This window comes from Microcaecilia unicolor, chromosome 1, assembly GCF_901765095.1.
Source record: "Microcaecilia unicolor chromosome 1, aMicUni1.1, whole genome shotgun sequence".
Lineage (NCBI taxonomy): Eukaryota > Metazoa > Chordata > Amphibia > Gymnophiona > Siphonopidae > Microcaecilia > Microcaecilia unicolor.
Window position 1 is genome coordinate 377,504,195 of NC_044031.1, and position 18,911 is coordinate 377,523,105.

Here is an 18,911-nt window from a genome sequence, read left to right on the forward strand (position 1 = left end):
TAAAAGAAAAAAATATATGTGTATTTGATATCACTATGGATTTACTGGGCCCTATAAAGTCATAGTATAAAGTTTTGCTAATTATTTTATATCAGTGATGCATTGTGGTGAAATGCAGTTGTCCATTGAGTTTAGCCTTGTGAAAGAACCCACATTTCAGCAGCTGTTTCTGGTGATTCTGGTGGAAGACAGGTCATCATAATTGAGAAATCACTCCATAATACATTGGGGTTGATTCTTATCCAGGTGTTATGCTTCATTTTCTTCATTCTGCCAACTGCAAGCAACTAAGGTCAGAAAAGATATTTCTCTGTCTGTTTCTGTAAAAACCTGTTTGACTTGCATGAATTCTGAACCTGAAATGGAACCTCATTATAATGCGAAGTTTGGGATCCATAAAATATCATCATGTTAAATGCAGGGTCGCATTATATCGGGGTCAATGAAACATGAACAGAATTGAACCAAAAATTGATCTGCTGCAAAAAATATATTCGCTACAAACCAAGACAGCATTCACAGGCCTACCCTGGCGTAGCTAGATATTAGATTAAGTGTTTTTCATGAGGGAAGCATAGCTAGACATTGACTGCAGTATATTTCATGTAGGGAAGGGGGTGGGACATTGGCTGGAGTGGTTTTCATTCAGTTACGGGGGGGGGGGGGGGGGGGGGGGGCTCTCCCAGTGTAGCTAAGGACTGCAACCAAGAGGAACTGTATGTAAAAAAAGAGGGAGCCAAGAAACAGTTGTGTTATAAGTGGATTTGTGTTATTGAGTGGTGTATTATCATAGGGAACCACTGTATATCTGTTTGGAAGTCCTAAGGACTGGAGTTGAAATCTAGTGAGATAAGTCTCCTTGGATTCCCCTTGCCTTTCCTTTCAAGATCATACAGCGCAACTCTATAAAGGGTGCCTATAATTTAGGTGCCAAAATAGCGCACACAACTTTTTTAACTGGCAACACATATGTGCATAAATGATGACATTAATTGCCATTTATGCACATATTTGCTAGGTGATATTCTATGAAAAATTCACTATAGTCGCTTAGGACTAGATTCAATAAATGGCTCCCAAATTTGTATAATGAAAAAAAATGAGGGCTGAGCACTACTCTATAAATAGTAATCCGAGTTGAGCCCATTTTTCGGCCCAAGGATTTATACCAACTGAAACCCAGTGTAAATCCCCGCATATAAGTTAGGCGCAGATCCCCCAAATTCTATAATCCTGTACGCATCTTTAGTGAAAGCTCCTGACCCACCCATGTCCCTGCCCTGACCAAGCCCCTTTCAGTTATGCACTAAAACATAAGTGCATGCATCTTTATAGAACGGTGTGTAACAAGATGTGCACACAAATCTAAATTGTTGCCAATTAATACCAATAATTTATCGTTAGTGCCCAATTATTGGTGCTAATTTGCTTGTTACTCAATTGAATTGCACACACAAGTGTGAGCACTGTTTATAGAATCTGGGGATTAATATATACCTATCTGGGGTGTGTACTCAAGGAGGTTGGATTGACAGAAGACGGTATCATGTGATAAGGCTGAAGTCGTCTACCCAAGGAGGTTTAAATGCTTCCCTATCACGTGGATGCCATCTTGATACACTCAAAATACATTACTTTGTGTAACCTGGGTCTCACTGGCCAGCTCAGTTCTTCCACTGATACCGACCTGGGCCACAAACAGATATCCTTTTCTACTTTTTCTCCACTCACTCTTTCCACACAGTCCAGTCTCTCTTACTTGAGCTTGGGTGCAGGCCAGGGCCGGATAAGGATCTGGAAGGCCATAGGATGTTAGGCTGGGCTTTTTCTTGAGTATCCTTTAGCAATCTGGGAGCAGCTCTTCACTCTCTCTCTCAAGGAATACTCCGTACACCAAGGAATTATCTTTTATGCAAGACTTTACTGAACTCTGCAACAGGCATTTAATCCAAACTAAAAAAAAAAAATCCTTATGTACAGTCAGCATTTGGTTTAAGAGGTTTTCTGTCCATCCATGACTATTTGGTACAGACTTATCCACTAACTGAGTAGACCTTTTACAAAGGCGCACTAGTGTTTTTAGCGCATGCTAAAAATAAGAGTGCACTAAACACTAGAGACGCACATATAATCCTATGGTTGTTTCTAGCGTTTAGTGCACACTAACAACCCTACCACACCTTTGTAAAAGACCCCCTAAATGACTTCGCTCAGCACTCCTAAAAAATATGTACAAATTTACAACTCCTCCAGTCCAACACCTATCCCTTTGGGCTTTGTAATCCGAGGCGGTGCAGATAGCATTGATTGTCACCAGCAAACTCCTCCAGGATCAGCTCTCATTGCCTGTCCTCATCTCAATGGGCTGCACCCTCTGGCCTTGAACAGGCTTTTTCCTGTTCCTGCTCTGAACCTGGGCTCCCCTTGCCCACCCGGAGCACTCCTCTCAAATAGTTGCTTGCCTTTGGTTGACAATAACTCAGCCTTAGGTTATCTGGTTTTTCCAGGATATCCCCTCTCCTCCTAGGGTCCTGGCAGGGGTGAAGGCAACCAAAGACCATGTGTTCAAAAAAACAAGAACTTTTATTACCTTCAAACTCCACATCTACTATCAATCACTGTCATGTTTGGGAAAAATGCATAGCGGCTATCAGTAAGTCTTGTGTTTGTCCTGTGGTATTCAGAGAATTTATGTGGTATGAAATTGAAATTACAGTGTAATGAGACCAAATTGTGAAAATAAGTGTCCTGAGGACAAGAGAGCTACCAGGATAGCTTAAAAGCATACACGTGTTGATTGATGAGAGGAAAAAGCAATATTTTATGCAATTGCTTTCCATACTTCATGGTCTGTGTGAATTATTTAATATAGTCCAGGATTTAACACCACCCCACTGATGAGTCTGTCTCTTGTCCATTCTCTCTGGATGGCTTAGCCACTTATTTTTTGAACAAAGCAATTTTGCTTTGGTCCTCCTTATGTAATCTGGCTACACTGTTCTGTGATTGGATTCAGAACCTGTTTTAGGTTCTCCTATTTATGATCTGAGTTTTTCCAATATCGCTTGAGGATATCGATAAATGTACGAAGGCTGTGAGAGCATGAGTGACTTAATACCTGATTGTGTACACACTATGGACCGCATTCTATATAAGGCACGGCAAGTATTTCGCATTACATTGTGCACATGGCCAATTTACTTGTGCTACCCAATTGAGTAATAATCTAATTAGTGTTGATAATTGGCTGATAACCAATTATTATCACTAATTGGCAATAATTGGAATTTATGTGTGCTTCTTTTTAGGTGTATTCTAAAAAGAGGTGCAAGTAAATTCTAATACACATAGCTGAAAAGGGGGCATGGCCGTGGGAAGAGTGTAGGTGTTTTGTGGGCATCAATCAAATGTACATGTATTGTTATAGAATTTGGGGAAGTGTGCATACATTTAGGTGTGGGTATCTACACCAGGTTTTCAGTGGCGTAAACAGTCATGCCTAAATGTACACATGATCCCCCAGCCTATGCGCTAATATACCCAGTGTGCCTGAATGTAACTCACTTTGAGCTACTAAGGAAAAAGGTGTGAGCAAAATCCAAATAAATAAATAAATTCTACAAACCGAGTCTTATTGTAGATGCAGTTTATAGAATAGTGCAGTGCATGTTATTCCAACACTCATACATTTTAGATGCCATTTACTGAATCTGGCCCTATGTCTTGTTATTCTTAATTAAGGATAAGGTTCTTTTGTTAATAAAAAAAAAAGAGCTTCTCTTCATCCTATGTTGAAGAAGAATCAGAATCCTTAACCTTAACTCTTACTACCCATCTCTGTTTTTCCTTGCAAACATTCTAGAAAGGGTAGTTTTTCTGCAGTTACAATCTTGTAATGATCAACATGCTCCAGCTGACCCTTTACAACAGGGGTGGGCCCCATGGTTCTTGAAAGCCACGACCCAGTCGAGTTTTCAAGATTGAAACAATGAAAATATCATGAGATCAATTTGCATACAATGGAAATAATACATGCAAACCAATCTCGAGCATATTAATTATGGAAATCTTGAAAACCTGACTGGGTTGTGGCCCTCGAGGACCATGCTTGCCCACCCCTGTTCTACAATATGAATTTAGGGAAGGATATGGAACTAGAATTTGGTTTCTTACATTGTCTGATACCTCATGATTTTTTTGGGATATTTTGATATTCACCATTTGTTACAACAACTGTATTGTCTAGGGATATAAGGTGAGCAGTTTTAAACCAGTTTCAATCATATTTAACAGGTCGATTGCAGCAGGCCCCTGTGGATGGTCAGTTTTCAGCATGGAATGAAATTAGGTAAAGGATTCATCAGGGCTCCTGTTGATCTGTGTTGTTTAACATTTACTTGCAGCCTTTATGTGGTATTATAAAAAGTTATGGGGTGAACTATCACTTCTTTGTGGATGACATTATGATTTATGTTCGTGTCTGTGTTACTGAAAGATTTGGAAGGACCTCCACTACTGTGTGTTATCAAGCAATAGTCAATTGGTTAGCATAACATGGTTTGGTTATAAACTTTAGTAAGTCTGAAGTTCTGCTTGAATCTTCAGTAAAATAACCAGTAGCACTATCATTCATTAGGTTGAATGGCATTTCTGTTTGGGCCAAATCAGGAGTTGATTATTCTAGATGTATATCTGTCCTTAAAACATTTTGTAAACAAAGTTGTCCAATCTGCCCTTTCAGGGCTGGTCTTAGGCAGGGGCAAGAGGAGCGGTCACACAGGGCCCCGTGGCGCTCCTCCTGCTCCCCACCAATCTGACTCCTTGCCTCCCCTCCCCCGAGCTGCAGGGTGCCCTCCTGGCACATAGCTGAGGCCGCCCTGGTGGTGTAGTGGAGTCTTCAGGGCAGGAAAGATCCCCAGTCTTTCCTGTCCGCCGCCAGCGCTGATGCCTTGTTGCCGCATCGCTCTTTAAAAATGGCTGCCGAGACTGTTGGCTCAGGCAGCCATGTGAATATTCAATTTCAATATTGCTACCAAGTATTACATATTAAGCGGATTTGTTTTAATTAATTTATCTAGTCCTTACATGCACATGCTTTTTAAACCCAAAGGTTTCCTATGATAGCATTGTGCATATTTGAATGTTTTTCTGTACAAGTTTTGCTTGATTTGTCTTTATTTGAAATTAAAAAAAATGTTTAAAATGCATCTTGTCAACAAGGGGTGGGGCTAGGTGGGGGGACCCCACCTAACTGGTCTGCACAGGGTCCCGCAATTGCTAAGACCAGCCCTGTGCCCTTTGTAAAATTCAAATGTTGCATAGGGCTACTCTAGTCTTACTTGTCACTTAATGATTTTCATGCTATTTTTCAAGCTTTTTAATCCATGTTTTGATTATGTTATCATTGTTTTTTCTGCTCTTCTGAACACCACTCTTAAAGCCCTTCAGATTGTGCAGAGTTCTGCTGTGAAGGTGTTCTTGACCTTGCCTCATTATGCTTATATTGGGATGAATTCTATATATGGTACCGAAAAAAAGCGCTATTCTATAATCTGTGCTTAAAGTTAGGTACGGTTCATAGAATAGCGGTTATGCGTGGGACTCATGCCTAATAAAAAAGAAAATATCCCCAAAACAATAAGAACAGAGATGAAACATTACAACAAATAATGGTAAATTCATATGAAGAGAATGGTGACTTTCAGTTATCTAAGCTGAGACGCCCACACGTCTAAAGCTTACATAGGCAACAAGAACTCTGAGCCATCTATTTCAGGCTCTTACATTTGGTGTCCAGATACATCATTGAGTTCACCATTCTCGTGTGTGTGAGAATGTGAAATAAGTGAAAATATCCCAAATATAAAGGAATTGTCCCCAAAAAGAATATAAAGACTCCAAAATATCAAAAACTACAAAAATTCAATACAGCATTACAGTCACTAGAAAACTTGCTTATCTAAAAATAACTTATCTGAAAATCAACAGATTGGTAGTAAAAACTCTCCAACTGATGGATCTACAGAACTCCATTTTGTAATCTTCTTCAGGAGCCCCAGAATGAGCCTCAAAATGGTGCTGGAGACCAGAGGGAATGGTCGTTAGGCATGACCATTTGCACCAACTGAAATGTGGTGCAAATGCACATGCCTAAATTGGGTGAGTATCCCCATTATTCTATAACAATGCGTACAAATGCTAGGAAGAACCCCGTTCCATTCAAGATCTTTCCATTTCCGTGCTCCTTCTTTTTGCTCATTCATACAATTTAGGCGCGGGTGTTCCAATTATATATACACTTAGTGCCAATAAGTGCTTGTTAAAAAGCTAATTAATGGTGCTAAGTAGCTCATTATTAAATTAAATTGTGCACGCAAATTGGGCATGCAAATTTTGTGTGCAAGTTTTGATCACTTTATAGAATTAGGGGGATTATACCCTGATCTTTTAGAAGCTCATTGGCTTCCAACTGTGCAACGAATCAGATACAAAATCTTGTTGATGTTTACATCTATTCATGGAATGATATCTCCCAGTAGCTCCTATGTGATAGTCACTTATGTTTCTGAGAGGCTACAGCGAGAACATTTACAGCACACTAGTGTTCAAGCTATTCATCAAGTTAGATTTTGTATGAGGGTGAGTTGCCTCATGTTCTTTTTGGAAGAAAATAAAATAATTTCTCTCTGCACAAGTGATGTCCATGTTATTTTATGATTTTGGGGGAAATTTATCAATGTGAGCTACTCTTATGTCATATTATTTTTCTACAAGTCAGGTTATACTAGCACAGGGTTCTTTTTTATGCAATGAGACCTTGTGCTAAAATAACCCTTTTCAATGCTAGCCCATGTTGATAATTTCCCCCCTTAGAACTAGATTACATGGGGTCTTTTACTAAAGCTTAGCTCAAGTTATCTGCAGCAGGGCCCACTTCATTCCTATGGGCCCTGCTGCAGATAACTCAAGCAAAGCTTTAGTAAAAGACCCCCTATATATGGTGCATGAAAAATTGGTGCCAAAAATATTTTCACCCAGGCATATTCTGTAAACCTATAGAATACACTGAGCCAGTTTATAAGCTACACCTAACGGCCATACTTGCGCCTAACTCTAGGCGCATCTATTTATGTCAAGTAAAACTTGGCATAAATACTAGTGCCTAAGTTAGGCATGGACCAGGAATATTCTATAATTGTGCATGTATGTTTCTGGAATGCCTACGGTCTGCCCATTCCATACCCATGGCATTCGAATTTACGCGCACCACTTTACAGATTATGCCTAGTAAGCTATGTGCGTACATTCTAATTAATGGCAATTAATGTCAATAATTGTTTGTTAAGTGGCAATTATCGGAGTTGATTGGATTGGCTCACTCTTGGATTGACTCACTCTTGTATGAAATCACAAGAGATATTTTTTTTGACTGTTGTGTTTTCTAGGTGGTAGAAAATTAATAGTTTACAACGTTTTATTTTTCAAGGCATATGGGGAATTGAAATGGATTCTAGACTTATTAAGCCTAAAAAAAAATCAAACCCTATGGCATCCATTCCCAACCCAGTCCTTGGGGCACACTTAGTCCCATTGGGTTTTCAGTATATCTACAATGAATATGCATGAGAGAGATTGGCATGCAGTGCCTCAACTGCATGCAAATCTAACTCATGAATATTTATTGTGAATATCCTGAGAACCCAATTGGACTAGGAGTACACCGAGAACTGGGTTGGGAATGACTGCCCTATGGTATTCCACAAATAAATGGAACAATGCTGCTATGACTATACATGTGAAAATCTAGTAGACTGTTTACATTTTACTCAGTTGTGGTCCAAAAGACAAAATGTATTTATTTTTTACATTACTTTTGAAAATAGTTTGCCTTAAGACGTCAAGGGGGTAGTTCTATGACTGGCCATCTCCATCTTACATGTCTTGAGGCTGGGCAGCAGCCGCCCATTCTTTAATTCTATAGAAAAGCGGTTCTCTGTCCTTGGGACACCCCTAGCTCGTCAGGTTTTCAGGATACCCACAATGAATAGGTCCAAGAAAGCAAAAGGGCAGATGGTCTGCAAACTCCAAGATGGAAAATCAACAAAGCAGATCGTAATGAGAAAAATAAAATTTATTAATTAATATTAAAAATTATATACAAAACAGCCCGACACAGGCCGTGTTTCGCCCAGCAGGGCTGCTTCAGGGGCTACACAACGATCCTCTACTGTCAAAGTATATCAGATTTGATTAAACCAAATGTACTGAAGACCGCAGTTGTGAATCTTCTAGTATATATATTGAAAAAAACAGCTCAACCAAATATTCTGGCAACGCTGAAAATCAAGAGAGTGTCCGACGTATTTTATGTCAGCACATTTTTCTGGTTTATTCGGTTAAGCTGTTTTTTTCAATATATATACTAGAAGATTCACAACTGCGGTCTTCAGTACATTTGGTTTAATCAAATCTGATATACTTTGACAGTAGAGGATCGTTGTGTAGCCCCTGAAGCAGCCCTGCTGGGCGAAACACGGCCTGTGTCGGGCTGTTTTGTATATAATTTTTAATATTAATTAATAAATTATATTTTTCTCATTACGGTCTGCTTTGTTGATCTACCCACAATGAATATGCATGAGATAGATTCACATTCCCTACCTTCATTGTATGCAAATTTATCTCATGCATATTCATTGTGCTTTTAATAATCATTGAAAACCATCTTTGTTCATATCAATTACAACTTTAATAAAGATCATTACAAACTTTCATATAACATGTAATATTAAAATCAAGCCTGATAGATGTCACTGCTGGAGTTAATCCTGCCCCATAAGGTGATAGACAAAGACACTTGTATTACATATACATATAAAGTCAGCGTATTCATTGTGGATATCCTGAAAACCCGACTGGCTAGATGTATCCTGAGGACTGGAACAGAATATTAGCATACCCTGATATTGGCATGTCTGACATGTAGGTTTCCACACTTGCACCAGCCACAGAGCTGATGTACGTGCAATTGCCTAAATGTGGTAAGGCCACATTGACACACTCATATGTGCACATACACATGCATATATGTCATTATTTAAGCATGTACCCCCCCCGGATTCTATATAGCGCAACTTAAGTTGTATGTGCAAATCCAGTCATCTTCTGGATTTGCACAAAGAACTTAATTAGCTAACAAGCCAATTCATCGCCGATAATTGCCACTTAAGCGATCATTGACACTAATTTGTCATTAATTAGAATTTAGTACAGAACTGTCTAAGCGTATTCTGTCACATGATGCGCATAAATTCTAAGTTGCATAGTTGAAAAGGGAGCATGGCCGTGGGCATGGAATGGATGGGTCATGGGCGTTTCTAGAATCTCTGCTTGTGATTAAAGAATACACCTGGTCTGCACCTAATTTAAGCATTGGCATTTACACCAAGTAACTGCCCACAACACCCAAGTATTTGCATAGTTTATAAAATGCTTTAACTTATATGTGCACATGATAAATATTGGTGCAGAGATTTTCACTTGTCCTAGGGTTGGTGTTAAAGTTCTTGCCTGCTACTTATTTCTTACCTTCTTATCCTAGGCATTCGGGGGTGAATTCGATAAATGGTGCCCAAAGATAGCACCATGATGATCGGTGCTCTGCTAGTATTTTGCAAAGGGTGTTCTGTGCAGAATAACCTTACTGAATACTAAATTAGCGTGCATTTTGCTTCTAACTCGGGACACAAGCATTTACACCTGCCACAGGCTGGTGTAAATGCTGGCACCCAACTAATAGCAGATAGGCACATAAATCAAAATATTCTATAACATCAAACCTAAATTCTGGGAACGCCCTTGACCTGCCCTTGTCCCTCCTATTGCTACGCCCTCTTTGACATTGTGCGCTATGAAATTTAGGCACATATGTTATAGAATAAGTGTAGGGCAGATCTGATCATAACTCCTAATTATTGCTTGTTAACACCAATGATTGTGATTTCCTAAATAGCTAATTAGTTTATGCACAGATCTGTGATCTGCGCCCAAATTTGGGCAACCTATACAGAATCCAGTGGCCTGTCATAAAATTACCCTAAAGTCAAAATCATAAATGGAGAAAAGACTTGTACTGATTAATGATGATCCAACATGTCCAATACAAACTGAGACAAGTTCCAAAAACAGTAACTCACAATGAATAGCCAAACAAGGAAAAAAGAGCTCAGACAACCAAACACTAATACTTCAGTGTCTTACTGGGGTGTTGTAGTCATTCATCGGTCAAAAACCTTGAGGCTTTTTTTTATAATTTTGCAATACTCATGCTTCAATCTTCAATATGCTTTGTGCCTTTAAAACCTTGTACTTCAAAACTTAATTTTGCAATCACCAAAACATATGTCTGCATCAGGGTCTGACAAAGAAACATTAAATAACATGAAATCAAACATAGATTATATCCAATAACATACATATAAGAGTATATATGATGCCCATGCGAAATAAAAGGTTTTGCATGAAAAAATGAATACTAACATATGTAACGCATATTCTGTGCTGAAAAGGAATATGCTTAACAATAATAGTGACAATACAGTGTGGATTCATGCACAACAAGTGTCAGAAGGCAGTATGCAGTAAGACTGGATAGGTGAATGTATGTACATACTACATAATTAAAAATGATAAAAACATATATAATAAGATGTGCAAAAGGTGAAAATAACAAGCCTGTGGGTGGAATTCATAAGTGCATCATGGTTAAAATCCACACTGTATTATCTCTATTATTGTTAAGCATGTTCCTTTTCAGCACAGAATACGTTACCTATATTAGTGATCACTTTTTCACGTAAAACCTTTCATTTCACATGGACATCAGTTCATCATAAACTCTTATATGTATGTTATTGATGTAATCTAAGTTTGACTTTTCGTTATTTTATTTATAATGCATTTTAATGTTTCTTTGTCAGACCCCTGATGCAGGCGTATGTACCCCGAAACACAACCTGTGACAGGTCTATTTATTAAAGTACTCTTGATTGCTCCATTCCTGAAGGCCCTTTTGTGCTTCTTTATGTGTTAAGATTATGTCAATAAAAACGGCACCCCTGAGAAAGCCTGATAAGTGAAACGGTTGGGCCACCATCAGGCGATAAGCTAACTGTTTCTTTTTTGCTAAATGTTTGGCTGTTGCGGTATTAAATTTTGTAGTATAAGGTTTTAAAGGCACAAAGCATATTGAAGACTGATGCACAAGTATTGCAAAATTTCAGAAAAAGTCACAAGGTTTATGACCAATGAACGGCTACAATAAGTAAGACACTGAACGATTAGTGTTTGGGTGTCTGAGCTCTTTTTCCCTTTTTTTGGCTATTCATTGTGAGTTACTGACTCGTCTCAATTTGCATTGGACATATAAAATTACCCTACACATGTCTACATGTTTATTTTACAAAATATACGTGGACATCACAACTCTGCCTCAGCTCAGCCCGGGAACACCTGCACAGATTGCGAATAACTAGGCACGATCTTGTGGCATGCCTGCACTTTATGTATGTATAGCCACACGCAATTTATAACAGCCCATTTCCACATGTCAGATATGCTTTACACATGGAAAATGCTAAAATTACTGCCACAGTGTGGAGGATTTAGTGATAGAAAACAAGGACTGCTGGTTTTAGAACGGGTCTTTTAATATGTGTATACTCTGCATCTCATTACAATCTTGAAGTGGTTCCTAATACTGATTTGTAGAGTGCATGGTTAAGATAGTTAATGTTCACACCACATTTTTTAGTTTGCTATTCAGTGACCCACCTCTTGGTTTACTTTCTGGTGAAGTCATTAATGAATCAATGCAAAGAAAAGTGTAATATATGTAAACTGCTTTGGTTGTATCACAGAGAGGGGGTATGTCAAATCCATGACCCATTTCTCTTTTACTCTTTATGACCCTCTTGTGCAAAATTCAAAACTGCCCTAAAAATGCACTATTTTAGAATGGCCTCTGGCGCTGTGGCGGCACAATCAGCGACAGGGTTTGATTCCTGAAAATGCGGAATGCCACACTTTTCTTTGTTCTTCTCTTTCTGAATGTGTGTGTGACTGTTAAAAATCTTTCCTATTCAAATGTTGGTGTTCTTTTCTAGCTTCTACACTAATTTCCTTTTTGCAAACCGCCTTGACCCATTCACTTTATTTGGTGGTATATCAAGCTCCAAATAAACAATAAACAGTACATGCTTATATGCTGGTATTCTAAACATTTACAAGTGTAATACATGGGTAAATGTTAGCAGCTATTTTATAGAATTGTCCACTAACCCCCGGATTCAATATACAGAGCTTGCACGGCCAAATTAGCATGCACAACGTAAGGCACCATGTATAGAATGTGGCGGAAAGCACCTAAAGTAGCTTCTGTTTCAGACAGTTTATTCTTCTGATCAAATACTTTGTATAACAGCAGAATTATAATGGGATCAGTCCAGCCTAGATTAAAATTTAGGACAGCCTATCATTGGGAAATACATTTCAGGTATAAATTCTTCACTGGCCTTATTTTGACCTTGGGATCTGGTCTCCTACGACTGTGTCACTGTTAACATGGTAAAAGCTGGTTGATGGAAGCAGCACCCAACAACTCGCTAGAGGCCAACTGGATTTTGGTTTCGGTTTCCGATATGGTGTTGAAACCAGCCCAAAAGCCCAGTTTCAGCTGAAAGGTTATTCTACTTTCTGACATGTTTTCTGTTTTGGCCAAAAACAACCATGAGTTTTCATTGGAAGAATTTGTGCTTTGTCCCATTTGTCTCCCTTCTCCCCCCCCCCCCCCCCGAACAGGAGTGGCCTGTCTTCTTGGATCCTCCTGAGTGCCTCCTCCCCCACCTGTAGACCTTCTGGATCTACCTTACAATCTCTAGTGGTCTAGGGTTGTAGTTGGGGCAGGAGCAAACCCCAGTTGCTCCTTCCCATTCTGACTCTGCTCACAAAATGGTTGCCATGACTGGGGCATCACTCCTGCCCTGACTATACCACTAGACCACCAGGGATTTATATTATTATTATTATACTGCTATTACAAGTAATGCATTTATGATCTTGCATAGTAGTTTATATGGTAAATAGAGTGCTTCAAACAAATGTTTTTGATACAAAATTGTAGCAAGGATATGAGTCTATAACTTTGGGATGATAACCTCCTTAGGACTTAGCCTTTCTATCACTGAGTGTGGCGCAAAGTCAGCCACTGTAAAAGTTTTTAGTTTTAGTTAGCTGTAGTCCATGTATGTGGAAATTATTTTGCTTGGAGGTAAAATAGGGTCTTTCATTACTTAAGTTATATTCTGGCTTGGATACTGTGTTTTTTAGCAGAAGGATGCAGGCTGCAAGCTATGACAATTCCTAATCACTCACACTGGTTCACATTCACACAACCAAACTTGAGTTTTCGGTTTTGGTTTCAGCTGAAACCAGATGATAAATTTCGGCTGAAGTTTCAGTTTTGGCTGAAAGCTTTCAGACGGTTTTGGTAGCATCTTTGGTCAAAACTGAAAAAAGCAGTTTCAGTCGGCCTCTACAACTTCCTCTTTGAACAGGTATCAAATATTAAACCCATAGACAACCCATAATATACCTCCTAGCTATGAAGCAGAGCAGTAAAGAGGTTCAAATAAGTAATTAGAAGTATCTCCAGGGTGAATGAGGTGTGATGCAATGCCAAAAGAACTTAACTTCCAGGTTACAAGGGCAAACATTGATTATTCTAGGCCAGTGGTACCCAAACCTGGTTTTCATGATATTCACAATTAATATAGATCAGACAGATTTGCATGTATTGCCTCCATTGCATGCAAATTACTCTCATGCATATTTATTGTAGATATCCTGAAAACTCAACTGGCTGGGGATTTCCCAGGAGAGGTTTGGAAACCACTGTTCTAGAGCAACAATAGGACTGAATTGACCCACTGGCGCCATGACAGGAGCATATCTTATGTGTGAATAGATATAGATTAAATCTACTCTTCAGTCAATGTTCTCTCTAAAATATGTGGTAGTCTAATCCCATATTCCTACTGTTGAGGATGGTGCAGCAATATCACAGTTTCAGCCATGGAGGACTGAACTTACTTCCCCTTGTCATTGAAATTGCTAGATTATGGTATGATCCTTGGATGGTGAATTCTGGAACATCTTAGAACAGTGGTTTTCAACCTAGTCCTCAGGACACACCTAACTAGTCAGGTATTTAGGATACCCACAACAAATATGCATGAGATAAATTTGCATGGCCTACCTTTATGATATGCAAATTTATTTCATGCATATTCATTGTGGATAACCTGAAAACCTGACTGGTGGGTGTATCCCAAGGACTGGGCTGATAATACTTGCCTTAGAGAACATATTGCTCAGGCAAACCTCCATTAATAAACTTCAAATTCACTAGTGAAGCAAAAGGCGTGAACCTCTAGGGTAAATAAGTATCTCATCCTAGGTAAGACAGCTCCTTCAAGATGGAGAGAGGGTCTTTCTTGAGCAGAATAGACCAGTGGTTCCCAAACCTGGTCCTGGAGGCACCCCAGCCAGTCAGGTTTTCAGGATACCAATGAATATTCATGAGAGAGATTTGCATGTAATTGAGGTAGTGCATGCAAATCTCTCTCATGAATATTCATTGTGGGTATCCTGAAACCCTGACTGGCTGGGATGCCTCCAGGACCAGGTTTGGGAACTACTGAAATAGACATTAGGACAAGAATTGGTATTTTCCTGTGAAGTACTACCACTTTCTCCTGTTATGCAATCTCTTCTTTGTGCCCTTGAGCATACAGAATATTTACAATCCTTTATAAATACCACTGAATCCTCAGATGAACTGACGGCTGAGGGGAGGATATGATAGAGGTCTACAAAATACTGAGTGGTGTAGAATGGGTAAATGTAAATTGATTTTTTACTCTTTCAAAAAAGTACAAAGACTAGGGGGACACTCAAGGAAGTTAAATGGTACTACTTTTAATATGAAAGAAGGAAATATATATATATATATATTTACTCAATGAATAGTTAAGCTGTGGAACTCATTGCCAGAGGATGTGGTATCTGCAGTTAGTGTATCTAGGTTAAAAAAAAGTTTGGACAAGATCCTGGAGGGAAAGTCCATAGTCTGCTATTGAGATAGACATAGGGAACGCCACTGCTTGTTCCTGGGAACAAGTAGCATGAATCTTGCTACTATTTGGGATTCTGTCGGGTACTATTTTGCCCTAAATTAGCCACTGTTGGAAGCAGAATACTGCTAGATGGACCATTGGTCTGAAACAATATGGCTATTCTTATGTTCTTTCTGCATTTGACAGTAGAACATCCTGACAGAACAAGGACAACATGAACTCTTCTTTTCACTGACATAATATCAGCCATTCCTCAATCCAAGTTCTTTTCATGCAATATATAATATGAGGCAAGGGGAAATAGAAGGAAGAATGGATGTTGAGTTTAGCCTCAGAACTCCATCTCTGTACAAATGGAGCCACAATTCAGTCATTCTTAAGAAGAAAGGCCTAAGGATGTCTATAAGATTACTGCCCCCCCCCCCCCTTGTAAGACTATTGCATTTGTTTTGGGCAAGTAAACCTCCCCCCCCCCCCTCTGTCACACACACACACATGCCATCTTAACATAAGCTTTGCCAATCATGCAGTGTAAGACCTGCACTCACACTGTTCTGCTGGAACAGAGTATTAAAAGAAAGCAAAGTTGGATGGATAAAAGAAATAAAATGTCAAATTGACTTAGGAAGAAGAACTTTGTTTTTCCTTATGTTTGAGAGTTGTGGTGTTTTTAGTTGTCCCACCCTACCCTCCACATCATCCCATGTCTATCACAGTTTGTAATTACAGTGCAAAGAAAGTTGCAATCCCCTTTCAGTAATCAGAAGCATAATTTTACCTACCGGACTAGATCTTATAAAGCTTTCTCTCCCTCTCTCACTCCCTCCCCCATCTGTTTCCCTCCATTCAATCGTACGAGATGGAAATGGGCTTTCAAGCTCAGCATATGCACTAAGCCTCTTTCATTTAGCAATTAGGAAGAAACTGTAGATCTCCTGGAGGTGCTGAATCCACCAAAGTTGGGAGGGATGGTTAGGAGAGCTACGGTCGTTTCTCGCTTTTATTCTTTCAGCCTGTCCGTCTGTCTGCCTTCTCGGTCCCTCTGCCTCAGACGCCCTTGCAATCTATGCAACTTCGACAATTTCTCATTTTTGAGACAGCGAGCTAAAGTGCTTTTCTATGATTCTACTAGCCAGCATTCCCCGAAAATAAGGAATAAGTGACTGTTAAAAAACACACGCACACACGCACAGCAATGGTTAAACGTTTCACAGACGCGCACACACATTTTTTTTTTTCGAGTTCTAGTGAACAACGGAACGTTAAACGTGTAACATCTGTAGGCAAAAAACAAACAAACAAATAATAATAATAATAACCCTGAGACCGATTTCGTCTTGGTAAACTCCTTCCTCATCTGTCTCGTCCTTTTTTTCTATACTCCTATCGACGTAAATAAATAGACGGCTTTTCAGCAAGGCTTCCCAAAGCCACCCACTTCATTTTTTTCTTTAAAAGACCCTATAAATGTTTAATTAGGCAGACGCCTCTTTGCACAAATACAATGAATAGCTACATTAAAAGGGAATCTTCTCTTTTTAGGGAGGGGGGGGGGGTGAGCATTTAAAACATTGCCGATTAATTTCCTGATATTGATTTTCTGGCTTAGGGAGAGCATATAGTATTCAGCATAGTGCCTCTCTGCAGATTATGTTAACAGGCAGGCTTGGATGGAGAAAGGGCAGGCAAATGCAGTATGCGTCAAAGAGACCATCGTTCAATGAAGGCACTTAGCTATTCAAAACATGTCCAGGCATCACTCAACCGTTTGCACCAAGAAAAGGGAGGTTTAGCACAAATTTCCCGGGCACAGCCATTCCAAGATCGTAAGATCGTGCCCCCTCCCCCTCCCCCCCGGCGCCGTTGGTATTGGCGAAACATTAATCAGGATACATTTGGTAATCTAATGCCAGTTTAGAGAAAAACTCGACGTGCTGCATCGTTTGCACTTGCAGTTGTATAGTACCGCTTTCATAGGCTTGTGTGTACGTATCTGTCTCCGCATGTGTACCTTGCTGGTCCGAACCGCTCATAGTGAAGGATGCTGCTTGATTTTTTTTTTTTGATCCGCAGCATTCCGGTTTTTTTTTTTTTTTTAAAGGTATGTATATATGTATTTATATTTGGAACTGTGTTTCCCCATCAATCCCATGCTCAGTAATCTGTATGTAGCTTGCTCAAAAGAAAGCTTTATTGCCTTAACGTCACACAACTTGCAAGGAATAAGCGTGTAATTTAAAAAGCCAATTACGGGATGAATCATAAACATGCCCAAATTTCTCCATTCTGGAATCGGCTGCAGAGGAAATCTATCCCCACTCTCCCCCAAACCCCAACCCCCGTTCTGCTGGAAGAAGCAATGTGCCCATCACTGGAACGGCTCTGCTGTTCTCTTTAACCCGCAACCCCCCTCTCCCCCCACCCCATGATCAGTGTTGTTATCATTTCCCAGTTCTGAAACCTCAGGACAACATGTGAAGTGCTTTTTAGCACATATTACGAAATGCTCTCGAGCTCTGTCGAGATAATAAGGATTTTCCAAATAAGACTGGTTAGAAACGAGAGGATTTCTTGGTGGGCACTGAAATTTTTTGCAGGGTGGAGAGGGATTGTGCGGTTTCACTCTTTCAACAACACTCGCTAATAAGAAGCACATTTGCATCCAGGATTTTCTTACCAACCGACAGTACAACAGAATGAAAACAGAGATCATACCCTGGTTTGGTCAGCGCAGCCAGAGGACAATGATGCACAGTGTAAAATGACCCTATTTTTCCAGACATACATATAAAAAGAGACTATTCAAATGAGCATGTTTGAGAGAGAGAGAGAGAGAGAGAGAGAGAGAGAGAGAGAGAGAGAGAGAGAGAGAGAGAGAGAGAGAGTGTCTTTCCTTTCTTTGCACAGTGACTAAGATAACTAATCCGTGCTCCACGATGAAAAAGCGTGAAATGAGAAAATGGAGGAATGTGTTGGGATTTGTTTCATGGTAAGGGAGGAGGGATCCAGAACCAAATACCTTCTAGGCAGCACGTTCTCCATAGTCCAGAATGGGTCATGACTTCTTCGTTCTTTTTGCTGGTTTCATTTTCACTGACAGATTTGGACTTGCAAACCCCTCTGGAGTATAACCAGTAGTCGGTTCCCACAGCAATGGTCATCAAGCTGAAGGCAGCAAAAGCACCAACGGTGGTTAAAAGCATCTGAACACCTCTGTCAAACAGCCCCATAATTCTTCATTCTATAGATATCCAACCGACTTCTGATTCTGGGGAGGTTAATAATAACAATGTAATAGGTATAAAAAGAAGAGAAGATATTGTATGAAAGCCCACGGAAATGGTGAAAATTTTAAAGATCACTGGGAGGGTGCTTTTTAACAGGAACAGTTCCAATTTTATATGTATGTATGTATATCTTTATCTATATAAAAAAGAAAGAAAGAAACCCCCAAAATGAGATATCTCTTAATCCCTTTTCCTAAAATTCTGATCTCCAGTTTCCATATGTAATGGCTAATTTGGAGATGGCTTCCACAGTGAACTGGGATGCAGCATCCTCAACACAATCCCTTAGCATCTGGACCTAGACAGTTAGAGACTGTAAGAGCATAAACGCAGCCTTCACTTTTCTTGCTTAGCTCTGCAGCTTGCGCCATGAAAAAAAAATCTGTTCCCTCAGTTTTATTCCTCGTTCTTTTTCTTTCTGAATTCACAC

At 39.6% G+C, this 18,911-nt stretch overlaps 1 protein-coding gene across 1 annotated transcript in view; it reads right to left on the reverse strand.

The window, feature by feature from the left end:
- The window catches only part of CACNG2 (calcium voltage-gated channel auxiliary subunit gamma 2), a 468,811-nt gene extending 450,387 nt beyond the window's left edge, over nucleotides 1-18,424 (reverse strand). The window contains exon 1 of the mRNA XM_030220626.1: nucleotides 18,214-18,424. Coding sequence (XP_030076486.1) covers nucleotides 18,214-18,424 — 211 coding nt within the window. The remainder of the gene's footprint in view (nucleotides 1-18,213) is intronic.
- Between the last annotated feature and the right edge of the window lie 487 nt (nucleotides 18,425-18,911).